At 46.2% G+C, this 27,939-nt stretch overlaps 1 protein-coding gene across 1 annotated transcript; it reads left to right on the top strand.

Moving 5' to 3' along the window:
• The first annotated feature begins 457 nt into the window (after positions 1-457).
• Positions 458-27,697, top strand: GIMAP8 (GTPase, IMAP family member 8). The gene is given in 9 exon segments (XM_063100982.1): positions 458-501; positions 1,848-1,890; positions 2,729-2,859; positions 17,199-17,722; positions 23,807-24,046; positions 24,049-24,336; positions 24,339-24,413; positions 26,501-27,077; positions 27,685-27,697. Coding segments are annotated over 9 exon segments (1,935 nt in total).
• Positions 27,698-27,939: the final 242 nt, after the last annotated feature.

Genomic DNA, 27,939 nt, shown 5'->3' with positions numbered 1-27,939 from the left:
GCTTCGCACTCCTCAGCTCAGATGTTTCCAGAGCAGAGAGGGGAGCCAGGAGGAATCTTCCTAAATGGAGAAAGATGTTAATTTGGGCAGCAGCTCCAGCGATCATCCCTGTGCAGCCTGAACCTCCACCATGAGGAGGAGCCTTTGCAGGGAGGAGGTGGGCAGGGCTAGGAGAGGTGGGGCTGGGGGTGACGGCATCACAGTATAAATGACCAGTTTCTGCCCCAGACTCTCTCCATTCAACCTAGATCGTTGTCTTGTGGGTGACAGAAGCTCAGACTGGAGAACTCTCTCTTGACTTGAACTCCCTGGTCTGCTGACTCCAATGGTGATGAGCCCAATTCTTGCTCTGGCCGCCGCCAGATAATCTGTGGTGTTTGCAGGAACCTGAAGATGGCTAGGGGTTGAGGGTCAGGTGTAACACGTGGTAGAGTATAGCAGGAAATATCCTCGGGAGATGGGGAGGGAGAGAGAGAAGACAGGACACCTGCGCTTCAAGGGGTAAGTGGGCCATGTCTAGAGGGTGAGAGAACATTCCCTGGAGATGGCTCTGGCTCTTTCTGCACCAGGTGGGGGCAGCTCCAGGCTTGTTGGGGGTCCTTGGCATCCAGGCTGATAGCCCAGGGGATATCTTTGGCCTCTTGTGATTTATGCCCTTCTCTTGTTGCTCTAGAAATTATGTTCAGGAGAAAACACTCAGGATAGTCACAATGCTAACAACAACACCTCCCACACCCCAGGCAGGTGGGAGGGCTGTTGTGGGGGGAGAGCAGCCCCTGAGGGAGCCCCAGCAGGGAAAGGAATTCCCTGTTTGGGTTGGGGTGAATGACTATAGAATTTGAAGTCGGGTAGGGATCTACTTCCTGATTCTTAGGGCGAGGACCTGGGACCCCTGTTAAGCTCTCAGAGTAGAGGTGAGGCCTGAGAAAGTGAACCAAGGAACCGGCCCTTGTGTCCAAGGCTGGGACCAATGGCTTTGCTTTCTTGGCTGGAGGCAAGTGGAGTCTTTGGGGGGGGGGTCGTCTCAAGGTCACGTGGTGAAGGCGGACTCTCCTCTCTTAGGCCTCTTCCTCCAGATCTCCATTTCCCACCCCTTAGGGCTTAGCCCCAGCATGCGGAGGTCTGGCCTGATCTGCCTGTAAGCCCCCAGCCCAGAGTCAGCTACACTGGCCGTCTGTCCCCCGAGCCCTGCATCCAGCAGCCTCCCACCAGGGAGACTGGTGCTGTAATGCCCATGACCATGTTGAGGACCCTGGCCACACACTTTCTCTGAGCCAGGCAGTGGGTTAGTTCTTCACAGACATTGGGCCCTCTGGTCCCCCAACAACTTGACAAGCTAGGAATTGTACTTCCATTATACAGATAAGAAGACTGAAATGCAGAATGGCTTAGGGCCTTGCTCAAATCCCCCCAGGTAGTGAATGGTGGAGCTGGGGTTCCGATTCCAGTTGATGGTGTCATGTCTCCAAGCTCTGCTGTGTCCTGGGTCGCTTGGCCTACATGCTCCTTTCCAGATTAAGGAACCACTTCAAATGTCTCTGTTGGCAGCAGTCAGTCAATTAACTCCTCTGCACAAAAGAGGACTTTGGGTGACAGCTTAATCTGGCCCAAGTGCTGACCACAGCCCCCAGTCTACTGGGTTGCGGGCCAGAGGCCTGGGGACATGCAGGAGGCTGGGCCTTCATGCTGTGTGAGAGCCTGAGCTGGACAGCCACGTTGTCCTGAGCGCAGGTGCAGCTCAGGTGCTGGACTGCATCTCTGACCCCCAAGTGAGCAGCCCCTGTGTGAGAGTCCCCTCCACAGTCACTCTCCTGTCTTCTCACGCCTCATGTTGTTTTCCGCTAAAGGACAGGGAACCAGGCCGACCAAAAGTCCTGTGAGGAGGAATCCGTAAGCTAAGGAAGCTGAAATGGAAGGCCAGACATTCTTCGCCCTGTCTGCAGGACAAATCCTTGGGGACCCAGCTGCAATGGTGAAGTGTCAGGACCCCAGACACAGCTGTGGAAAGGGTCATATGGGGATGGGGGGAACAGGTGTGGGCATCTGGTTGGAGCCTGGGAAGCTGTGCCTCTGGGGAGAGCTGTGCGCTGGGGACTCTGAATGCAGCTGTGGGGTGGGGTGGCTCTGGGGTGGAGCCAGAGACTCCAGGAGGCAGAGACTTGGGAGAGTTTCCCCGCAGCTAGCTGTGTGCTCAGTAATTCTGGAGCAGTCCACAACAGGAGAGCAGCCCCAAACCACAAGTAGTGGTGGCTTGACAACTTCAGACAGCTCTTAGTATCCAAAACCATCCCTTCGCCCCGTTCACCCACTGGGATGCCCACTAGGGGGCAGAGCAGCCATTGGTTAGGCCCAGTGGTCTTCTGGGCAGGCTTATATTCTGGGTTAAAATCAGGGGTGGGTCAGGGTAGGAAGAGAATGCAGGGGCCGAAGAGGGGACTGGGAATCTTCCAAGAATCCTGGCTATCAAGGCCCTTCTGGCTGGGAAAAGTGTCGCTGTCAGAGCTCCAGGGGCTGCTGGGAGTGATCTGTCTGAGGGCAAATTAGATCAGGCCAGTTAAATCCTCATGGATGGGCCGTAGGAGGAGCTAGGAGATGGAGACTTTCCCTAATTGTGAGATGTGACCTGTTTTCAAGAGGTTAAATGCCTCCTTCCAGGAAGATCTGGGACGGAGGAACAACAATTCTATGGCCAAATGAGCTTCTAGGAGCCCTAACGTTCCTCTGGCAGTGGGTGAAGCGGGCCCAGGTGTGCGTAGCAGAGCCCCCCTTCAAGAGCCTCGCTCCTGTCTTTAACCCTCTCAGTGCTGAGACCCTGGGCTGCACCTGGCACAGTGGACTGAAGAGCCCCAGGGTGGAGCTGTGACCATAACTGCAGCCTCTGTCCTTCTGAGTTTTTCCCAAAGAGGGTGGGAATGCTGGGCCAAATGGTCAGGACTGCTGTGGCAAGCAGGGATGCAGAACTTGGTTGTCCAGAGATTGAAGGGAAAAGAGAAATAACTGCACTTCCTGGGACAGTAAGAAGATTGGCCCCGCCATGCCCGCAGGCCAGACAGGACCATTTCTACCCATTGGGAGGATGGGCAAGTCCCTTCCCACAGCGACCCATGAGACTAGGGTCTCCTCAGACCCTGTCCTCCTTTCCTGGGCACTCATTGCTCTTCCTAGGGCTTCTCTTGGGAAAGCCACAAGCCAGTGACAGTGGGGCTTTTGTCACCCACTGGCCTGGCAAACTCTCTGGCCTCCCTCTGCACTTTCCCCCTTTTGGGGTAGAACCTCAGGAAGAAACTATGGGGCAGCAGGTCTAGGGGTCTTGGGGGAGTTCCAGGTTGGACTGTGGAAGGGACACATACACTCTTTAAATACCCCAAAGAGCAGTTCTTACGGTGTTGGGAGCCTTGCTGGTCTTGGCCAGGGCTGTCGCGGTGATCGGCACCCTGGCTCTGTCTCCCCCCACCCTCATGGGTGTTTCAGTTCATGCCCCTCCTGCTGGCCAGTGCCATTGGGAGAGACTTTGTGGAGTGGAGAAAAAGCTTCAGCTGTAATGATGGTGACCATAGCCCTGTGCTTGAGCCCCCAAATCTGAGCCCAGCACGCTGAGCACACCCCTCCCCTTAACATTCTTTTGAGTGGTCATGGCTGTCCTCATGTAACCACCTGTTCTCTGTGTCTCTGAGCCGAGTTGAAAGGGACCCAACAAACCTCAAGGAAGGCAGGTGGAATTTCTGTTCTTCCACTCCATCCAGTGACACGATAGAAGCAGGCTCCACAGGGAAGGCGTGATGCCTGGCATGTGTCAAGAAACTGGACTAAGGGAGTGTGTGGCTTTCTCATTCATTCGCTCACTCATCCATTCATTCAGCAGATGTCGGTGAGGTTCCCTAGTGTGCCAGGTCCTGTTCAGGTGCTGGGGATGTCGTCATAATTAAGGCAGACGTGGTCCCTGCCTTCAGGGAGCTCGTTTTATGCAATGGTGTTCTGAAGAGAGAGATGGAGGTGAATCTCAAATATCACAGAGGGACAATTTGGGGTGGAGGTCAAATCATCCCAGAAACCCTCACTTTTCATAGGTGAAAAAATTTGGACAATTTGGGGGAAATTTCAGGAAGAAGAGCCAGTAGTAAGATAATTGGAAAGCTCTGGGAGGACATAAAGCTACTGTAGACTTTCCCAGGGATTGCCTCTCCCTCCGTGTTACAGTGATGCTTCTTTTTTGGTGCTTTTCTTCATTTCAAAATAGTCTCACACCAGCTTTTAATTGCACTTGTCTCACAGTTTTAACCTCCAAAAAGCTATTTTGCTACCACTATCAATCACTTAAAGTTTAAGAACTTTCTATTTTCACTCTTGATTCAGGCCTCTTGTGCCTGGCCTTTGTCTCTTTAGAATCTTCCAGAAGCAATTCGACTTTTTAACACCTTTGCTGCCAGCTAAGGGGGTGAGAGAATAGCCATCATCATGATAAGAAGGGGACACTTTGTCTTGCTTGGTAGTAAGTGGGGCAAAGCTGTCAGAATAGCCCTTTACTGTTCTTCTGTGCAAGGACTATCTACCCTCCTTCAGAGTCCCCAGCATCTTGGGCACCTGTGACTGTCCTGGAGGGGCCATCTCTGGTTTTATGGAGGGTGTAGAAAGGTAGCTCTCACAGGTACAGAGGCCAGAGGTGAGTTTTTCATCACTCTCTGCCTCTGGATTAATTTTTCTGGTAACAGCTGTTTGGGTTTCCGCTGAGTTCTCATCAGTCTGCCAGGGCTCCTTTCTAAATTCTGCCTGCTCCATTCCTGGTGGTACCACGAGGGAGCTTCCTGTATCTACAGGGGAGACAGCAAGGTCTGCTTGGTCCTGCAAAGATGCTGCCTGAGCCTGGGAGCTGGCTCCCTCTGCTAGGTCAAGAGGGGACAGAAAAACAGGCTTTCAGGAGCCACCAAGCAGCAACAGCAACAGCAGCAGCAGCAGCAACAAGCAGCACTTTCCCACCCAAACACAAACCGTATAAGAAAAGAAAAAGAACGCCCTCCACCCGCAACATCCTGAGAAAACCCCCAGGGGAATTGTGTTGACTGGTAGGTGTGGAGTGAGGTTGGAGGCTGCAGCCTGGGTGCAGGGTGCCCAGAGGCTACATTGAGAGAACAGGCTGGAAGAAATTTATTAAAAATCCTGCTCTGATAATAAAATTGGGGGAAAAAAATTCTGCTCTTGCCTCTCCTCCAGCCAGCAGCCCAGCTGGCAGGGGCGCACATCCTCGTAATAGAAAAGTGGTAGGAAAAAATAGTCCTGCTGGGTGCTGGTGAAAACATCTGCAGATGGAGCAACTGCTTTTTGCATTCTCTCTCCAGCCCTCCCTCATCAGCACCTCAGGATCAGGGATCACAGCGTGGAGAGGTCGCCCCTTCCCAAGGCAGTTTCTCACCAGGGTTGAAGGTGAAGCCTGGAAGAGGGCAGCTGCCTAGGGCAGAGGTAGCAAGCAGAGTCCCAGGGCTTTCTGCTCTGCAGCTCCTGCTTTCTCTTTATGTTGTCCTATAAAATATATTGTTTAATTGCTATTGTTTTTCACTTTATAAAATGGGATCTTTGGGGTCTTTTTTTTTTCTTTTTCTTTTTTTTACTCCATATCATCTTGTTACAGTCCATTTGATTTGCCGGCTGTGCAATGTTCTATTGTGTGACCATGCTATGGCTTATTTATATATTCTGCTGATAATGAGCATTTGTGTTATTTCAAGGATTTTGCTACTATGAGTAGTGCTTGGATTTTTTAAGATATAGGAATATTTGCAAAACACATACTGTGAACGAACAGCATAATGCCCATCAAACTGAGACCGAAGAATGAAGCAGGCAACTCCACATGGTTTACAAAGAGTTTATTATTATTATTGACGGGTGAGTGACTAACAGGGAATGAATGGGGTGGAGTATTGATCTGAGCCCAGCACAGCTGCTTTCTCCACAACCCTGGGTGAGGGGGGAGTTGAAGCTCATAAGAGACTTCAAGACAAAAGTGGAGCCATGCCAGAGAGAAAAACTGCAGAAGTGCAAGATTCCCTGGTGCCTCACAGCCACTTGTTGCTTGGAAGAGGTTTGTTGCTTATGCTTGGGGTTGCTGGTGTCGCCCGTCTTATCTTACACAAGTATAGCATTCTGTGCTTTTCCCTTCCTTGGTTGCTAAGCAGCCTGTGCAGGGGAAAGATTTTGACTATTGAAGCCAGAGCTTTGAAGGCCACGAGGATGGAGTGAGTTCTGACCAGCATTCTCACACGTACTGGGAGCATTCCTAATTCAAAAATCTGAAATCTCAAATGCTCCAGTGAACTCAAAAGCATCATGTCAGCACTCAGAAAGTTGAATTTTGGAGCATTTTGGACTTCAACATTTCAGATTGGGATGCTCAACCTGCATATCTAGGAGAGCAGCGTAATGGGTTGTGGCGTATCTGAATGCTCAACTTTACAAGATAATGCCAAGTGGCTGCAACAGTTTACACTCCCTCAAGTAGTGTATCAGAGACCCTGCTGATTTGTATCCTTTTCAAAACTCGCATTTAAGTTTTGCTTTTGACACTTATAATCCTGATGTATTAATTTTCATGTACTGTGTGAAGTAGGGTTCTACCTCATTTTTTCCCCGCTGGATAATTACTCCCCCCCCCCAGATTCATTTATTGAATACTTCCTCGTTTCTCCACTTAGGTGTCACACCGCCTTAAATCATACATCAAAGTTGCACATGAGCAAAGGGTCTGTTTCTGGGCTTTCTGTTCTATTCCAGTAGAGGTCTGTAGTTATCACTTAAGGATATTAAACTGAATGAGATCACTTAGGAAGTAAGCACAGTGTCTTAGTCTGTTTCTGTTGCTTGTAACAAAATACACAAAACTGGGTATTTTATAAAGAAAACAAAATTTATTGCTTACAGTTTTGGAGGCTTGGAGTCCAAAGTCCATCTGGTGGTGGTGACAGTGACCGAGGGGTCTCAAAGGGGGGACATAATTCAATCCACGACAGGTAGGAAAGAGAAGTTCAAAGATTGAGCTCCTGGGAGCCCAAAGTTTAGAGGACACAGAGATGAGAAGAAGGAACCAAGGAAAGGGATAGACAAGGAACAGCCACAGAGCTACCAGGGAAATCAGAATATTATGAGGTGGGAAGCCAGGCGAAGACGTGCTTAAGGAATGGAGTGATAAACTGGGTTATGTGCTAATGACAAGTCAAGTTGGGTTTAGATTTAGCAAAATGACATTGTTGGAGACCTTGGTAAGAGCCATTTTCCTGAAGTGGTGGGGGTAATGGTGGATGGGAATGGGCTCCAGAGAGAATGCAAGGAAAAAAATCAGAGATCCTGAGTCGAGAGGCCTACATCAGCAGAATTTGCAGTGTAGAAGAGAGAAATTAGGTGGTAGCTGGAGGGGGAGATGGGGCTAGAGAATGTTCTTTTGAGCAAATGGGAGAGTCAGCATGGTTGTACACCGATGGCAGCAGTCCAGGAGTGGGGATGTTGATGGCACAGGGAGAGGGGAGGAATTGCTGGGGCCAGCCCAGGTCCCATGGTGGTGAGACGTGGTGGGATTGGTGCATAATTGGAGGGACTGCGCTCAGCGAGAGAGTCTGGACAGGCCATCCACAGTAATGGGTAGACAGGCAGAGAACACGGGCACAGCCTGAAGGTTGATGCAGTGGTGGAGGCTTTTGGAAGATTTTTTCTGACCATTTCTATTTTCTTAGAGAAAGAGGAAGCAAGGTCACCCACTGAGAGTGCGGAGGGAGGAGGTGGTGGGGGTTTTAGAAGAGAGGAGAAAGCAGGAAATCGTTTTCTGGGGAGTGGGAGAGTGAATGGACTACCGGGTAGTAAATACAGAGCAATGATGCTCAGCACTAAGAGCCCGATGGGGGACAGTGACCGTGAATTTAAGTCGCTCAGTGTGTTTATATGTTTCCCATTGGCCACACCCAGCTGTGCAGGCAAGGACTGGTGTTGACGGAGAGCTGGATTTTCCAGCACTATGTTTAGCCAAGTGTACTTGTCTAACTTCGGCTGTGGGCTGGATATTGCCTTTAAAACTACTTGTATGTGTAAGCCGAGGCCCACAATGACCATTAAAAACAAGATCTTCAGAGAGGATTTCAATTTGCTTCCAACTTTTCTCTGCAGTCAGCATTTGTCCTGGACTACCTTAAACCATGCCGAGACTTGAAGTTCCCTGAGCCACCCAGAGCATTCGAGCAAAGCTGTCATTCAGGCTAGTTCACTGGCACCCTGAGGGGGCAGCACTTCATAAGCTCAGCTTTGGGGGACGGGGAGCTCCTGTGAGACTGTGACCAAGCTCACCTTCGGTTGCCCCCAGCCTGAGGAGTATGAGGCGGGCTTCTTCCTGGCTCTAGGCTCCTGACCTCACTTTTCTCTGAGTAGTTATTTTAGAAAACTTGTACTTGTACATTCTTTCTTTGCCTCTTTGAGCTGTAAATCTTTTTAAAAGCCTCTCTCTCTCTCTCCATCTCTCTCTCTCTCTCTCCCCCCCATCTCTCTCTCTTCAAAATGTAAACATCAAGGGAGATAGAGCCCCATCTCCTAGTCTCCTGGTGGGGGAGGGGGGAGGCGCCTAATTTGCACCAATTGGCAAACACAGGTGGCCTAATCACAGAGAAAATCCTTTGCAAACTCATGAATAACTCACTGTGCTGGACACATCCCATTGACCAGCCTTCCCCCATCATCCTCCAGGACTTTTCAGTAGTGGCTCCAGCACTTACAGACCCTCCCACTCTGTGTCTCAACAGAGTTGAGGTCAGACTGAGTTCTGGCCTCTCTCCCCTCCTGCAATAGGCTTGGATAAAAGCTTTCTTGCCTGGTCACCTTTGGTGCAATTTTTGCTTTGACACCTCTGCTGGGGGCTTTGACTTCCTTTCCGCTCTCCCAGGGAGGTTACAAAGCAAAGGTTCTCATTTTCCAGGATGGTCACATGCGTTCAGGAAAAGGCATTCTCTATGCTTGCTAACTTCATAGGGTTCTTGCTCTGACCGAGTAGTTCCTTATTATCTTATGTGCTTTTTATCTTGTGGGCTTTAGAGAAGATATGTGTTTATCCTGCTTAATTTTAGCTGTTTTCAGTGGCAGGGTTGCCATGAATAACTGCCTGCCCTGTCTCTAGAAGCCTCAAATGCAGTGTCACCACCCTGATACGCTCATCTCTCCCCAAACACTAGCTTCTCATGGCCCTGTCTCCATGAAGCCCCTGGAAAATGCTGTCATCCTAAACTATTCCACATCCAGTCAGACCAGGGTGACCATTGCCCTTTATGTGAATCAGAAAAAGGTGTCCCTTCTTCAAGTTAAAAGTTTTAAAATAAGCACATTATTTTAAAATTATTGTTATTGTAACAAACATGGACTCTGAAAAAGACACCCAATTCCATCAGAAAATTGTCAAAATATAACAAGTTAGCTACAAGCCACTTTACTGCCACCTGCCCAAACCGTAGCGAACACACACATTTTCAGTCTTTGAAGTGACACAATATGTAATAATATTTTTCAGAATAAGAAAGGTGTCCATGCTGTGAATAGCATTCCCTCTGATGTGGCAACTGGAACAATTTTAACAGAAATTACAGTAACTCTGGATTCATTTTATTGCTGCTATTTCCTGAATATATTATAAATCTGTTCCTTTCCCCACCATCCATTTCCATGTTACTATACTGGTTCACATCCTCCTCATTTCTAGCTTGGACGGTTGCAGTAGCTGCTCACGGTGCTCCTGTCTCCAGTCTGACCCCATTTTCCTGCACACGCCAAGCTGCTGTCAGCTACTGAACGCCCGTGGCATTTGCCATCCCCCTCTGCCTGAGATGTCTTTCACTCCATTATCCGACAGGTGAATTTCCACCTGCCCTTCAAGATGGATCCGGCCTTGCCTCTCCTGGGCAGCCTTTCCGTCCACTCTGCCTTGCAGTCTTCCCCACTGCAGTACCTGCCACGGCGAATGGCCACTTCATGGATTTGTTTATTTCCCACTTGGTTGTTTCTCCACCTCCGCAGGGTTTGCAGGGCTCCCTCTTTACCCCATGGCACCGTGGGCACATCTCTATTACAGCACATGTTACCTCGTTTCATAACCACAGGTTTAGTCTTCTCCCCATGTTAGACTGCGTTAGGGCTCCTTGAGTCAGGAGTTTGTTTTGCTAATCTTTGTGCCCCTTGTGTCCAAGGTGGTGCCTGGCACTGGCAGACTCCTCCTTGCTTGCATAACTTGTGCATCCCTGGCTTACTCGGGTTCTGAAGTCCAGTCTCTCTCCCTCCTACCCGCTCAGAGTCTGGAGGGGCAGAGGGGACGGGATGGGAGAGGGACCAGGGGGTGCTTCAGCAGCCTGCTGAGCAAGTGCCCTCACCCGCCCTGGGGGGGCATCCTGCTGCACTTGTCATTAGTCACATGGCCACTAGGGGACGGAGGACCCCCATCCTTCCTCAGATCAGTGCCAGACTAGAATCAGAGGCCACCTTCCTTCCAAAGGAAAAATCAATTCTCCAAGAGACCTGACCTGCTGAAAGAAAGATCATTTTGCAAAATGGTCAGCTCAGCAAATAATCAACTTCCTAAATCGTCGAGGAGTCACTGGCAGCTTTGGTTTTCTCTGAGCACTCTGCAAATGCTTAATATTTCACTTAAGAATGAGAGAGCTTTTTCTTCACTCAGTGTTCTGTCTTCTCCATTTTGGGGAAATGATATCTTACTAGGCCTTTAACTCTGCCCCTAAATTGGCCCCCACCTCTGGCAGTAACCCCACTGCCAGATTGGGATGAACTGCACTGACCAGGTTTAAGGGCTTCGACTTATCACTTGAATGAGCCGGTTTTATGTGCATGACCCTAGCACCCCATGGAGGGGGGGGCTTCTTCCTAGAGCAGGTCCTCCTTTACTATGGTCAGTGGGGTGGGGGATGGGAGAGGCTGTGTCAGTTTTTCCCACCAAGGTGTAGCCTGTGCGTCCCCAAAACCCTTCTTGGGCCATCCCAGCATAGCCAGGTTTTCCATCAGGTCCATAACAAGGTGCGGGAGTCCTCGAGGCTGACACATGAGACCAGTCCAGGGGGAAGGTGGATCCCTCAGGACATGATAGGCTGAGAGCAGCCCCCAAGCCTGAGTTCAACTACTTTAGAGATGCCTATCTAAGCACATCCCCATGCTTTAGTGGCCCCCACTGCCCCTCCTTCTGTGGGGTCCCTGTGGAAGGCTCAACACCATCTCAGACATTTAGAAAACCGATGTGAGCTCCAGTTCACCCAGTGCTGGCCCCTGCCCCCTATGTGGAGGACCCCGAGAAAATGTCTTGCTCGTGGGGTGAACCTCGAGGACATGCTGCTGAGCAGAATCAGCCAGTCACAAAAGGGCAGGTGCTGTTATGATCCCACTGATGTGAAGTATCTGAAGTCGTCAAAAATCATAGAAACAGAAAGTAGAATGGCGACTGATTACCACGGGCTGGGGGCAGGGGGTCTAGAGTTTTGGCGCTGCAGGATGGAAAGCTCTGGAGATCCGGTGCACAGCAACGTGAATGTACTTTACTGAACCGGACACTTAAAAATGATTAAGATGGTAAATTTAATGTTGTATGTTTTTACACCCCAGGCAAAATATTTTCTAAAAGCCTTGCTCAGCGTTCGACTTCCCGGGGAAGCAGCCGCTCTGCTCCCACGGCCTCTGCTGTGTGGTGACCCTGACGAGTGGACAGCGACGCGTGGATAGTACCCGGGGAAGGAGGGCACGAGTGTCCCCATGCCAGCTCCTCCCGAAGCTCCAGCTGCTCCTGACGTGTTAGCCTGTGGCCCGGCTCTCTGAGCTTCCTCTCTGACGGCATTTGTGCCGCCCTGGATGTGAAGCCTATTTCTAGAATCCACTTCCTCCCCTGAAACACTGTGTGTCAGGAGGACTCAGGCCTTGGGAAACTTGGCTCTTCATGTGGATTTGGAATCATTTAGAAATGCTAACTTTTAACTAAAGGTGGTTTAAACCAGTGGTTTTCAAACCTGGATGTTCATGAGAATCACCTAGATCTTGTTAAATTACAGATTTCAATTCAGTAAGTCTGGGGTGGGGTCTGATTCTGCAGCTCTAATAAGGTTCCAGTTGTTGGCAATGGATGCTAATCCATGAATCACACTTTGATTAGCAAGAGCTTAAATCATCAGAATATTAAGTATTCATTTAACAAGGAGGTGATTTCAAGGATCTGGCAGCTCAGTGATGTCATCAGGAATCCAGGTGCCTTTTATTTTTCTACTCTGTCCCATTTTAGCTTGCCGGTGTATGTTGATGTTTTGTTTTCATATTTATTACCTCATAGCTTCATAATACCTGCTACAATTCCAGATATCACATTAAAATTCCATGTAACAAGAATAGGGCAAGGATGACAACGGATGGCAGGGGTGAGTCTGCCCCATCATCAAGATGACAGTAGTATTCACAGAAGCCCGAAGCAGACTTTCCCTTAACTATCATCCAGTAGGTCTGGGTCACACGGACAGCCCTAATTGAAGGGAAGCTGGGAGAGAGAGTGTATTGGTTTCCTGTTGCTGCTACAACAAATTTCTACAAACTTAGTGGCTAAAATCCCACAAATTTATTATTTTATACTTCTGCAGGTCAGAAGCCCTAAAATCAAGGTTTTGGGGTAGGAATGTGATCCTTCTGGAGGCTGTATGAAAGAATTCATTTCTTCGCCTTTTCTAGCTTCTGGAGGCTGCCGGCTTTCCCCGTGGTTCCTGGCCCCTTTCTCCATCTTCAAAGCCAAAAGTGTGGCATCTTCCAATCTCTCTCACATTCTAACAGCTGCTTCTGTTTTCACATTTTATTTTAAAACCCTTATAAGGACCATTGGGCCCATCTGGATGATCAAGATTATCTCTCCGTCTCAAGATCCTTAATCACATTGGCCAAGTCCTTTTACAATATTAGGTAACATAGCCACAGGTTCTGGGGACTAGCACATGGAGATCTTGGGGGACCACAGAGAGTCTGCATTCCTCTCCCCCACCCCCAGAGTACATAGCGGGTGATGTGTAAAAGAGAAAGGGGTTAGTTGGTTTAGCCAGTCAACAATGTTTGCCATTTTGTCAATAAGAATAAATGATCCAATTAGTTGCCTACCTTACACTACATACAAAATAAGATTCCAGAGAGATTGAAGATCTAAATGTTAAAAATAAAAAATGTTTAGAAGAAAATATGATTTTTTTATATTCAAAATACTTAAGTTATAAAGGAAAGGGTTGATAAATGAGTGGATTAAAATTTAATTTTTTTGTGTGACAAAAGACAATATGAAGAGACCTGAAAAGTCAGCCACAGATTGGGAGAAGACCTATGAAATGTGTGGAATCAACAAAACAATGCTTCGTGAATAACCATGGCAATGAAAAAAGCATTCTGTGAGTCCATGGAGGTAGTTTTGGCAGAAGCAGTATGTGCAGGGAAGGCAAATCCGTATTTAGAGTAAGTGTCAACAAGAATAAAACACTGCCTCTTCCACGATTGAAGTGGTCCATTGTAATGAACCTGCCATCATTTAGCTGGTAAATCACCCCAGAGAATGGTGTTATATCAGGCACTCAGTGTTGGTCTTTGCTGCAACAGATTGGGCACTCAGCAGTGGCGATAGCCAGTCTGCCTCAGTGAGTGGGAAACCATGTTTCTGGGCCAATGCATAACCTCCATCCCGGCCACCATGGCCACTTTGTGCATGAGCCCGTTGGGTGATAACAGAGATGGCTGGGAAAGAGGCTGGCTAGTATCCATAGGACGGGTCATCCTATCCACTTCATTATTAAAACACTCCTCTGCTGAGGTTACCCTTTGGTGAGCATTCACACGAGACATAAATATCTTCATGTTTTTCACACATTCTGAGAGGTCTGTCCACATACCTCTTCCAGACTTCTTTGTTACCAATTTCCCAATCATGTTCCTTCCAAATCCCTGGCCATCCAGTCAAACCATTGGTCAAGCCCATGAATTGGTATACAATCACATATCTGGCCATTTCTCCTTCCAAATGAAATGAACAATCAGGTGCACTGCTAGAAGTTCTGCTCATTGGGAGGATTTCCCTTTACTACTGTCCTTCAGGGATGTCCCAGATTGGGGCAGCTGTCCACTTTTGGCTGGTGCCTGCATGTCCTGCAGAAACATCTGTAAACCAGGCCTAGATGTAGATCATTTTTATATAAAAATATAAATTAGCAAAATTGACAAAGAGAAGTAGAAAGATTACCTTGAAAAAAAGTGTAGAAGAATGTCAACGTAACGTTAAGTAATTTACTGAGCCCTTAGTATGTGCCTGGTGCTGTTCTGAGCACCATATTGTCCTCACAGCAATCTCATGAGGATAGGTCTATTACTTCCTCTATTTTTTGTAGATGAGAAAATTAAATGTTAATTATCTTCCCAAGGTCATTCAAATAGTAAGTGACAAGGAATGATGGCAGAGCAGTCTGTCCTTAGCACTATGATACAGTGAAAACCAACCGTCAAAAGACACCAGAGCTGTTTGATATTCAAGGAACAGGTAGTTCCTTTCCTATACAAATTATTCAGATGATCAGATGACGGGAGATTTCCCAGCCCATCTTTTAAGGGGACCTTAATCCTGGTACCCAATGGGACAAAGACTAGAAAAGAAAATTATGAGTTTATCTCATTTATAAACATAGATGCATCCTCCCCTCGCCCCCCCATTGTAAGCTAACTCACTCATTCACTCATACATTCAATACATATTTATTGAGCGTCTATGATGTGCCAGGCCTGATGTTAGGTACTAGAGATACAGTAGTTAATGAAACAGACAAAAACCCATGCTTACATGGAGCTCACCTTCCAGGGGTTGGAGAGAGACAACATATAAAATAAATTAGATATGTACGTTACATTTTAAGAAGAAAAAAGGAGGAAAGAAGTGTTGATGACAGATAAAATTTTAAAGTAAATTATTTGACTACTCCTTGTTATTTTTAATTTAGAGAGTAATTCATAAATTACTTACAGTTTTAATTAGCTTACAGTGACCTCAGATGCCCACACATATGTATAAGTATGATAAAACAAACAAACCTAAAATACTCATTTATATGTAATAAAAACTTACAAACTGATGTGTCCTTGCGGATGGTGGACCACTCTTTTATTCATTCTTTTCCATACTTTCCAAATTATTTTTAAGAAGTATATTATTATTATTAAATGAAAAATATACTCTATGTGACCTGTTATTGCCAAATGACATATGTGGATGTATATATGAATAAAGTATATGCATATTTTAACAATGGCTATTTCTGGATGATGGGGTCATAGAGGACTTCATTTTCTTCTTTAAAATTTTCTGAATATGCCAAGTTTTCTAGAATAAACATCAAATTTTATACCAAAAAGCATAAAGAATGAAGAGGTCATGACACAGAGTGATCAGATAACCAGGGTAAGTACACTGTGAATTGGCAGCTAAGGGGTCTTTGGTTGCCTTTGCTGGAGCAGTGTCCATGGAATGGCACCAGTGTGTCCCCAGCGACTGTCTCCTTCCTGGGCTCCCATGACATGTCCTCATCTGCATCACCTACTTCTTATCTGTTTGCTCCATCTCTGCCCTTTATTTGTTGTTGTTCAGCCTCTTAATACAAGTGATGAAAGGGACACAGGAGCAGCCTTGTTGGAAAGAGCAGGGAACTCACCCAGAAGGGGAGAGAGACAATGGCACGAGATGCGTGGAGAACTTTCTGACCTTACCATGGATCCTGGAGAGCTGGTCATCCAAGAGGGCACTGCTGAGAGTTTCATAGAGAGAGCCACTCCTGTAGGTCTTCACAGATGAATGCGTCCTGGTCAGGTTTGCAATACATGCCAGGTTTTTAAAGGGAGGGACACAGGATCCGAGGTATAGCCCAGTGTTGGGAATAGCAGCCCAATGACTGATGTGTCTCAAGGGGGAAACCTGTGATCATGGTAGAAAGGAGTCATTTCCTTGCATCTTTGGCTTTGCCACGAATTCCCCAAGGCTCTCTTGATTTCAGGTCAAGGAATTCTTGGGCAATCCAGAAAAAATGCACAAGGCAGGAGGTTTTGAACACTTACAGCAAATCAGCTCAAAACATATTTCAAACAAGGTGGGCATGAATAAATAAGTGACATGAATAGTTCACTTGGCTGGAGCATACAGTATGTTTAGCTATCGGTAGAGCTGAACATGTGGGCTAGAAAAACCGTGCAGAGAGTTCGGCATGTTAGCTTAAGGATTTCTTAATTGACTTGCCTGCCAGGTGGAAGCCTCTGTTGGGAGGAAACGAAATCTAAGCAGCACTATTTATATACCAACATAGTACTACCTCACATTTAGGTAAGATGTGGAAACTCACAAGGCACTTTCTCCTACGTCATCTCATTTGAGTCTTATAAAAATATCCTTAAAGTTGGTGATGCCACTTCGATCTTATGAATGAGGAGACAGGCTCAGAATGGTTAAGTGACCTTTCCAGATCGCAGCTAGTGAGTCACGGAGCAGAAGGTGAACCAAGTCAGACTCCGAGTCCGCGGTCACCCCTACCATGCTCCCCACTTCTCTGTGACTTCACATGGCACATGGTGCTCATGAGTCCAGTACGTGAATGCTGTCTAGTTTGTCTCCTGTGATACTATTTTCAGAGCATCATGTATTCCATACATTGTATTTACTTATATGCTCTAGATGTTACTACTTTATTGTATTTTATAGGACAGGGCTCCCTAAATTTGGCTAATCATTAGAATTACTGTGACATTTGATAAATACAGATCTCTAAGCTCCTTCTTTTGAGATTCTGATTTGGTAGGTCTAGGTTGGGTTCTGGAAATCTGTGTTTTTCACATATGACCATTACCACTAATTATGAGATTTTCTTCAGCTTTGAAAACCGCCTGTTCACTGTGGTTTCTAAGGTATTTGACGCTTTGTGGTATGAAGAACTCAAAGGAATCTCTGGGTTTGTTTCAGCGACAAGAGCACAGAAGATCCTGGGGAACCAGGTTTCTTGTTTTGATTTAGCCTGAGTCTAGGACTTCAGTAGCTCAAATCTTTTGGGGAAAATTTGAGTGGAAAAGAGAAGGTGCTGTCTTGCTCTTCTCCACCCACTCTGTGTGTGAGCTGAACACTGGAGTGCTGCTTTTTGTCCCAACAGAACCAGCGGGGGCCTGTGTCAGGAGGGCGCGTGGGAGCAGGGCTGCCAGATGTCCAACCTGCAGCTTCTCCTCCTGGGGAAAAGTCACTCAGGAAAAAGTGCCACAGGAAACACCATTCTGGGCAAAGCCGTGCTTGTGTCCAAATTCAGTGACTAGATGGTGACTAACACGTGCCAGAGAGAGAGTGTGGCCCTGGCAGGGAGGGAGGTCGTGGTCATCGACACCCTCGACTTCTTCTCAGCAGCTCGTGCTGAAGACAAGCAGCGAAACATCCAGTGCTGCTTGGAGCTTGCGGCCCCTGGCCTCCATGTCCTGCTCCTGGTGGTCCCCATCGGCTTCTACACATGGGAGGACGAGGAGACAGTCAAGGGCATCCAAGAGGTGTTCGGGGCTGAGGCCATGAGACACGTCATTGTCGTCTTCACTGGGAATGATGATTTGGGGGATGACTGCGGGGGCCAATGCTACACACTCAACAACCGGGCAGGCCCGGGGCCCCCACGCCACAGGTGGCAGATGCCAGGTGCAGGTTCCTGTGAGGGTCCCCCAGGGTCTCTTCATCCCTCTATGTGGGATGATGATGGGTTCAAATAAATGGAATGTTCCACCGTGGGATGGGATAGAGGTTTTGCTCAAGGAGATCTTTATACATGATCTGGAGTGGTAAGAGTGATCAGGCTCTAGGTTGCTTTAAGTAACAGCCTAAGGACTTCGGGCTTTACAGGCAAATTAATAGACAAATTTAAGCCCTTCTCTTACTTGACTCCTCATGTTATTGGACATACCGAAGACTTGCTAGACTCTCTTCCTCTGGCTTCAATAAAACTACCCTCTTGTTCTGTTCCTCCTCTCTTTCTAGCTACCCCAGAAATTGAGACCTCCTGTTAACTCTCACCTTTAAAAGTCAGCGTCCTCAGGCTTGATTCTGGTCTGAGATTTTTCAGTTCTTTGTGTTCTCTCCTCAGGTGATCCCACATTTTTATGGCTTTGAGCTCCGTCTATTGCTAACAGTTTCCAGATTGGTAGCTCCAGTCCATGTCTGTCCTCTGAGCTGTGACTTCTTTACCCAACTGCTACTTGGCAGCTCCACTTGGCTCTTACACTTAACATGTCCAAACTTTTGATCTTCTCTCTTAAATCTTTAAGACTTTTTCCTCCCAACTCAGTGAATGATTGTGCAGCTCACTGTATTCTTCAGACCTGAGCCCAGATGTCGGCTTTGATAGCACTGCTAGCTTGCGTCCGATAACCAAGAAACCGCCCAGGCTTGTGTGACCAGTGTACCTGGGATCCACCTACTTTTCTTTTCCCAACTATCCCCATCTAGTCCAAGCCAGTGTCTTTTCTTGCCTGTGCTATTTTAACCTAACGATTTTCTGCTCATTCATTCCTGGGACCAATCCATTTCACACACAACAGCTGGGGTGATATTTTCTTTAATTTTTTAAGGTGACAGGAAACTATGTTTGTAACTAAGAAAGATACTAAATGCAGGCTTTTGCCTTAGAGGAGCTGGCATGCCAATTGGAGTGACTTATGCGTAAGAAATAAAGCACTTACTGGCTCCGCGTAGGTGAATGTCAGCACAGAGGATTCTGCAGGTGTAAGTGCCAGAGAACGTAAAGCAAGCCCAAGGCGAGCCCAGGGAGTTGTGGTCGGAGAGAGGCTTCTTAGAGGTGATGAGTACTAAGCCCAAAGAGGATAGAGATAAGAGGGAAACCCACACTTACTGAGTGCCTACTGAATTCCAGACACATATATGAACTGATTGTCTTCACAACTGTATGTATAGATGTCCTACAGATGAGGAAACTGAGGCTCAAGAGAACTTGACCACTTATCTCCCAGGCCTGAACTCTCCCTCCTTTATGACATTTTGTCTCTCCCTTGAAGGCTGCACGAAACAGGGGTGTCAGGAAAGAGAAGGAGTTTTCTACAGTGAACCCCTTTTGTCTGAGTTGCTTCAGTGACCTCCCACTGATCTTTAGATAAAGTTCAGAATCCTCAGCTTGGCGTGGCCCCTCACTCTGGACCCTGCTTTCCATGTGCTGGTCTCACCAGCCTTCCCACCTGCCCTTGAATTATGCTCACATCCACTGCAGAGTCTCAAACCTGCGATGGTCTCTGCCTGACACTCGCACTCCCAGCCCACCCCCACACCAGCTTTTATTTATCCACCTGCCTCAGTGTAAACCCACTTCCTCAGGGAGTCGCCCCTGACTGTCCTGTCTCTCAGGACCCTGGAGCCAGCCCCCACAGCTCCCATTCTCTCATGGCATGACCCCCCAACACATACACTAGTCACCACCATATCCAGTGAGTCCTGTGAATATATTTGCAATGGTGGCCTTCCCACAAACTCCATGAGGACAGTAATGATATAGCTGTTTTGCTAAACACAGTATCCTGGTTTTGTCTTCTGCAAGACAGAGATAGTAGTGATGTATCTCAGGAATTGTTGTGAGGATTAAATGAGATGTTTACAAAGTTGTTGAAAAATATTTGCAACTTGGTAAGTGTTTGATAATTATTAGATGTCATTATTATAAAAATGTATGAGGGTCAAATAAATTATGGAGACATTAAGGACATTAGCAAACCAGAGACTTATTCTCACTTTTAGGACTCTATGCCCTGGAAATAAAAGCATGAGTATATATATAAAGATGTATGTACAAGGATAGTTATTACAGCATCTTTTGAAATAGCAAAACCAGAAATAACCTGAATAACCTGAAGATAAATCCATAAAGGGAATGGTTGCATTAGTTATGTATGCTCATACTGTGGAGTAGATTGTAACTGCCAAATAGAATGAGGTAGATCTATCTATATTGACTTGTGCAGATGTACAGCATATATTATTAAGTAGATTGCAGGGCAAAAAGCCTTGTTTATGTATGCTTTTATGTATTTGTTTAAACATAGAAAAACTAGAAGGATATGTATCAGCTAATAACCGTTACTTTCCTGGTGGATTGGAGATGGAAAAATTACTAATTTTTATATCATGCCCCTTTACCAATAGTTTGCATTTAAAGACCACTAAAGAATTTGAGCTGGACTATGTAAAGTGAAAAAGATCTGATAATCAGAGCCAAATGGAGAGGTCCTGGGGAGAGAGATGACTGAAGGTATCCAAGGTATTAGGCAAGGTCATGTAAGAAGGCAGAGGGAATGTTTCCGTGGCTGGTACGGAGAGTTAACAAAGATAAGGTTAAAATGAAGTCCAGGAAACTTCTAGAAAGAGAAGATTCATTAGGATTGCAAATCATTGTTTTCACTTCCTTTCTTGATTCCATGACAGTTAAAATTTTAAGGAGCGAGGATAAGGATCACCAGGCAGGAGAAGAGGATGTCAGTTATACGTTTGGCTCTTCATCCTGGTGTCCACTTTTGTCAACCTAGGGTGGGTGGGGGTGTTCCAAAGTTTACTGGAACTTATGTTAGAAGATGCTTCATCTCTATTCTGGGGAGCGTCAGTGGGGTCTAAATATCAAATGTCATTCTGGACAGGTCCACAAAAGCCAACCAAGACCATGACTGTGGCCTTGATTTGACCACGTCCTAATCAGCAGATTACTCTGAATTATACACTTGTGTCTCCATTTCTTTACATTGTGAAAAAAAATAAGATTTTAGATCTGTGTGCATCATTTCTCTCTTTATTTTTTAGAATTATGTGACTGAAGCTACATCTCAGGAGAGGGACAATCCACACGGTAAGTTGATCCTTAAAGAATGTTAAGTTCCTATCTGCACTCCTTTGAATGCATTATGCTGCTAAAGTGAGGTAGAAAAATTATCCACATAAATCAGAACAAAAGTGCCACCTGGGGACTTAGGACAGATTGGGGCCCGCAACCTGTCTCCCAGGGAACTCCTAACACTTGTGAGTAGGTGCAGCACCAGCAGAGGTCCTGGATACAGCAAAGGTCTCCCTGGCCTTCTCTGAAATGTTACAGAGCCGGGCTTGCCTCTCGTGGCTTCTTTCCTAACTCAGCTTCTTATTCATGGCCCTGGATCCAGCACTGCCCACATTTTGACTTCCAATGGTAAGGCAGAAATCACTCCTTGTGGACAACACCAACTTGCAGGATTCACTGATGGAGCACAGTATCCATGTAATGGTTGTCGTCAATGACGTGTCCTGCACACTGCACAAGCCAATGCATATAGATCTACCTCTTTCTGCTCGGTAGATGCAACTTGTTCCATAATGTGGACATATGCAACTAATGCAACCATCCCTTTATTGATGGACTTTCAGGTAATTTCTGGGCCAGTCCTGTGTGAGAATTGGGTATTTAGCAGTAAGTAAGATAGACAAGATCCCTGTCTTCATGGAACTCCTCCAAATAGTAAAGTTACAATTTTATTAATGATCATAATTGCAGCTGAAATTACGTGCTGGAAAATAACACACACACATATATATATATATGATTCAATCCTCATAGCGTACAATATATATAATCCTCTTAAAAGTATTATGGTTTAGTTCTCATAACAACCCTGTAAAGAAGGTGCCTTATGATCATTATCCTCATTTAATAGATGAGTGAACTCAGCCAGAAATACGTGAGCTCAGGCAGTAAGGTTTCAAAGTTCTCTTGATGCCCTTCAGCCAAGACTCTCAGGAACATACACGAGACTGAACAAAATTGCGTTTATTGATTTGTGGCAGTGAGGGCATAAGCACACCATGGGAAATCATAGGGCATCTCAGAAGGAGGGTGTTGGAAAGGACTTTTTATAGGATGTGGGCTCTGTTAGGTGGATTTGGGGAAAGTTGGAGGAAGTGTGACTTTGTTCTGGATGGATGCTAGCAGGAAGTGGGAATCATTCTGCAACTAGGTGTTTTAATAATTCTTATCTTGGAGGAGAAAGGATGGAGTGAAGCTAAAGCTGTCAGGAAGCAGCTGTCATTCTTTTAGCCAGGATAGAGGATGTCTGGGCAATGTTCTTGCTTTTGTCTGTGTGCAGATATGATTATGGAGTGGCTGTGGCCACAGAGTGTGTGCCTGATGCTCTGTGGCACTCTTGATGATGAACAGGACAATGCCACATCCTAGCTGTGAATGCCAGGCCAGCTCTGGCTCTCAGGGGCTACTTTTTCCTTTCTCAGCTCCAACTTTCAACCACTACAATATTATCTGTCCTGTATTGAAGAGAACCAACATATAATGAAATAATGAATTATTATTTTGGTTAGTGTTATAAAGGAAAGACATTCATCTAATTTGTATGGTTTTGCAGGGAGCAATTTAGGGGATGCTCTCTTGAAGAAGCTATATTTGCATAGGAACCTGAATAACCAGTAGGAGTTAGATAGGGTAAGAACAGTGCTATCATGTGTACAAAAGTCATGAAGGTTGTAAAGGATGGGAAGGGAGTGTAAGAGAGAGGAAGGGAGGCTTCAGACCCGATTCAAGTTCTTCCCTTGTGAAGTCTTCTATGGACACTTCTGGGCTAGTAAAGATACTAAAGACTTTATGTATGCGATCTCCTTTAGTCCTTTCGACAGCCCCCGATATAGGCATTAATATTTCCATTCTACCAGCATGTCAACTGAGATTCACAAAGTAGTAACTTTTCCAAGGCAACATAACAAGGACCTGGTGTCACTAACATTTTAGCTGCTTTACATTACTTGAAAGGCTCTGTTCACTCATCTCCCCGACTTGCCTCTCAGTCTCCAGGTGATGATCTATTCCTGTTAGCATCATTGATGACTCAGACTCTGAATATTCCCTGCAGCTGCTGATTCTACCTTTTGCTCAGTACGTAGGTCTGCTGTTGACTTTGGCTCACAGCAGAAGCAGTGGGAGCAGAGGATGTGCGGAGAGAGAGTTTTAGGGTGTAGGTCTTTAGGTTTTTGTAGCAATTTATTGAGGTACAATTTACATAGAGTAAAATGCACAAGTCTTAAGTATACAGCTTGACGACGTTTCCATATCTACACGTATGTGACTACCGTCTAGACAAAGATATAGAGCATTTCCATCACCTTAGAAGTTCTTACTGTCCCTCCCTGGAAAGAATCACTATCCAGACTTCTATGAACATAGGTTAATTTTGCCTGTCCTTGAACTTCATATAAGGGAATCAAAGAGTATGTAGTTTTTGTGTCTGGCTTCTTTCATTCAGCATGTTTTTGAGATTCATCCATGTTGCAGATCAGTTGTTCACTCTTTTTAAAAATTGCTGAGTAGTATTTTACTTTATGAGTATGTCACTAAGGGGTGTTGAAAATCAGATTCTCCCTGCTCCTGCCTTAGCCCATGGACCTCATGCCCCAGGACTTACCTTTGGTAACTAAATGAGAGGAACCCTGAGGACCAAGACCAGTGAAGGCCACATATAACATGTTCATGATCCTGGGAAATCTTAAGCTCCTTGCATATTTCTTAGTTTGCTTATACATCCTTTTGAGGCTTTTACCTTGATGGAGAGCTTCTGACTGGGACTAGAGTTCTGCTCGTTCAGAGCACTATTGACACTCTCTGTGAAAATTGACATGGATGGGAAATCATGAAACCTGTCCACATCCATATTCAATTGCTGGAAGAGACTCTGAATCTGTCCTTCTGTCCCACTGGCCCAGAGGAGAGGCATCTTCAGGCCACAGGACCTGAGCAGGACCTGGGGATGTCAGAACTGAAGGTCCCCCTCACAGGGAAACAGGGTGCTGGAAAAAGTGCAGCAGGAAACAGCATTCTGGGGAAGCGGGTCTTCGAGACCAAATTCAGCAAGAAGTCAGTAACCCAGAGCTTTAGGTCTGAGAGCAGCATCTGGAGAGAGAAGAAAGTTTTGATCATTGATACTCCAGACATCTCATCTTCAAAGAACTTAGGAAACACACCCATCCTGGTCTCCATGCCTTCTTGCTGGTGACACCACTGGGGTCCTATTCCAAGGAAGATGAGGCAGAGCTAAAAATTATCCAGAGAAATTTTGGAGACAAATTCATTGAGTGTGTGATCATTCTCTTTACCGGGAAAGAAGATTTATGGAATCAGGATCTAGATATGTTCCTAAGAAACAGCAATAAAGCTTGCTATGAGTTCATCCAGAAATGTAAAGACAGATACAGTGCCTTCAACTACCGGGCAACGGGAGAAGAGGAGGAAAGGCAGGTGGACGACTCCTACTAAAAGTTGAGAGCTTGGTGCACAAGAACGGGAACAAGCCTTGCATCTTCAGAGAAAAAGGTAAAACCAGACTAGGCAACATTTTTATACATATGGTTTAAACTATAGATGTGAAACATACAAGAACTTTTTATTTTCTGAAGGGCGTAGAAAAAGTGGAAGGAACAGGTTCATTCTATTGACTTTTCTCTATCTCCTTTATTTCTCAAATTGTACTGAAGTCTTGAGCTTTTCCTGCACCCCGTCCTGAACTGGTCTTTCTTTAATTCTTTTGTGACCCTTAGCGCATCTCTTCAACTGGATGGTAAGGGTCTTGAGGGAAAGAGTGGAACGTTTCCAATGTCTTGTTTCCCCAGAGTGTGCTGTTGCCCAGGGCTCGGCACTCAGCGCTGGTGATGAGATCATTTCGGGTCACTGGTTCACTTTCCTGTTTCTCTTAAGCCCAAGCACTCTCGTTTCATTACTCTTCTCTCTGTTGGAGATGGGAGGCCATTTTAAAGAAAATGTAAACAGCAATGACACTTAGTATACTAAGATACTAAGACAGTGAGGAGCCAGGGACTGAACAAGGACATGGAACCCAAATACTCAGGATGGATGAGCCCCACGTGACACTCGATGGGTTTTAGTGGCTCAGCACACTGTCCTCTCTTCTACTTAAGAAGGATTCCTCATCCACTCAGTGCCACATGCTCTACTGACCTGAGATGAGACTCTTTTCATTCCTTCTCATCCCATTCTCTGCTGCTTCAATCTTCCTCACCCAGGAAGAACATTAGACCCAAAGGAGCATCAGTATTTACTGAGCCCTTTTGTATTCCTCATGGAGGGCCAGGTACTGGTCTATACCTCCCCGAGAAGTATAGACACACAGGGAAGTCAGGAGAGCCCGTGTGGAGAAAGCCCAATTTGAAACTGGTTTTGGAGAATGGGTAGGGTTTGGATGGCTGAGCAGCAAGTTGGGAGACATTCCAGAGGGTACACTAACAATTTGAAGCAAAGGAGCAGGACTCACTGAGCCTGTCACTTGTGAGGGGACAAAATAGAATAGTCTTGATGGATATGAGGGGAGGAGGTCACAGCTGTAGATCATGTGGGATGGGGAGGTTAGACGAGATTTCAGAGATATCTGAGAACCCGACCCTCTGTAGGTACAGAATCAGTTACTGAAATCATGACAAATATGGGGGTGTCAGAAGAGTAATCTGTTTTACATCCCGTAGGCGCAACTATGAGATTGTGGGTTCAGGATAAGCAATTTAGCCATTGCCCCTGGAAGGAAGAGCACAGGATGGGCTTTCCTCTTTTTTTGCTTGGAAGTGGATATTAGGAACTTGATAAAGTATTCATAATAAAAGAGAATTGTGAAGCACTGGGCCATCACAGTGCAAATACAGGGTGTAAGGAAACCCCCAAGGAATATGTATTGTAAGATCTCTGTGCATTTGCAAATTCCATTTATAGGGAAATTTATTCTCCTCCTCTGTCACTGACACTGCACACAACAGTGTGAGTGGATATTCATTATTATAACCATGAAGCACCTTTTGGCTCATTGATGGAAAACACAACTATGTTCAATGTGGTTTTAATGAGAAACGAATTTTAGTGTGATCCAGTCAAGGGAACTGGTAATCTGTTGATGGTATATGTAGTTACTGTTTCATGAAAAATCAATTCTATAGGATAATTTTTCAAATGCCTCAGGAGATTTTGCTATAGTTAGCATGAGATGGCAATAGGAAGACATAGTCAGCATGAGCAGAAGACAAAGAAATGAGATGTGTAGAGGGACCCAGCTGAGGAGGATCAAGAGTAATAAAACCAGTGGCACTCAGAGGCACCACGGAGTCAGAGAAGGCACAAGAGAAAGGGAGCAGAGCAGATTCAGAGATAGGAATAGTGCCATGTTAGTGGGCGAGCACGGGACACAGACCACGGTCCAAGTCCTGCTGCTGATCTCACAGACTGTGTGAACTGGGACACGTTATTCATGAGCGTGGGGATCAACCTGCCGGGTGAGAGGGAGGCCTCGGTGCTGTCCGAGCGTCCTCTCTAATGATGTAACCCTGCTTTACGGTATAACTTTACAGTCCAACTCCACATCAGCCCCTGGTCACGAATCTCTCCTGCTTTCCCTTTGACAGAAGCCCTGAGCATTGTCCTCATGGGTGGGAGTGGGACCGGAAAGAGCGCCACCGGGAACAATGTTCTGGGCTGTTCTGCCTTCCCCTCTCAACTCTGAGCCCAGCCGGCCACCAAGATGTGTGAGAGCCTCAGGATGACGGGCAGGATGTTGTGGTTGTGGACACTTCAGTTCAGCCACATGTCTGGTGTTGAAAAGGATCCATCCCTGTTAGAAAAGGAGGTCAAACACTGTTTGTCCTGCTGTGAAGAAGGGATCAAAATTTTTGTTCTGGTGTTGCAGCTGGGACAGTTCACTCAAGAGGACCAAACAGCGGTGGCGGAACTCGAGGCCATCTTTGGAGCAGAAGTTATGAAATATACGAGTGTGCTCTTCACCTGGAAGGAAGACTTAGGGGATGGGAGGTTTGAAGATTACGTCAAGAACACAGATAACAAAACCCTGAAGTGCATAATTAAAAAGTGTGGAGAGCAAGTTTGTCCTTTTAATATCAAAGAAACTGGCCAGGCCTGGGAAACCCAGGTGAAAGCTCTTCTGACAATGGCCAGTGATCTGAGAAGGAGCCACGGATGGAATGGGTATTTCCCTATACATGGGAGAATGTTCGCAAACAAATTAAAAATGCTCAGGAAAAGTACAATCCCCCCAAACTACTGAAGTATTTAAAAGATATGGTAGCTGAAATCTCTTCAAGTTAGGGATGCTCTCAGGTAGGACTGGTGGGATGGGAGGAGGGTCCATGCCTTTGAGCGTTTGAGAGATGAATGCATGCAACCTTGTGATGCTTCAGCTATTTGTAGGTAAATAAGTTGTCAGGCTGGGGCAGGTAGTAGGGGATTGTGAAGGAGAAAGAAGGAACACAGTGGGGAAATCTGGGAAAAGGTTTTGGACATTAGGCTGATATTAGCGGTCAGAATCAAGTTACAAGAATCACCTCACCTGTGTAGGGAGGTTGGAGTCAGGAGTCAGGAGAGACACTAGGACCAAGGCAGAGGCCAGCATGAGGCCAGAATACAGACAATAACACAAGAACCAAGGGATCCAGATACAAGAGAGCAGGGCAATGTCTGGTATACTCCCGGATGTAGCAGAAGTGAGGAAGCAGACTCCAGGGGACATCTCTGCTGCTCAAGGCTGTTTACCAAGCCTGCTGGCTCCCTGAGCTCCCCATCTCCTTTAGGGCAGGACTCAGTGCTAGACGGCCCTTTTCCCATGTGGTAGATATTCCTTTACGCCTTCCTCATTCCATGCCTGGAAGTGAAGTGGGATAAACTCTCCCTTTTCTTACTGTCCCCAAGAAGATGGACATAAATAAGTCCTTGAGGTTTCAAAAGATTTTATTGCTAATTATCACAGTGACATAGACTAGAAAGAAAATTATGAGCATGATAAATTACCAAACTTAGAGAAGCTTGCAGAATTCTACAATTCTAAGTGTGA

Source organism: Cynocephalus volans, chromosome 6 (assembly GCF_027409185.1).
Source record: "Cynocephalus volans isolate mCynVol1 chromosome 6, mCynVol1.pri, whole genome shotgun sequence".
In the NCBI taxonomy this organism is placed as follows: Eukaryota; Metazoa; Chordata; class Mammalia; order Dermoptera; family Cynocephalidae; genus Cynocephalus; species Cynocephalus volans.
Note: the sequence above shows the minus strand (reverse complement) of the source record. Positions and strands in the feature narration are given on the sequence as shown.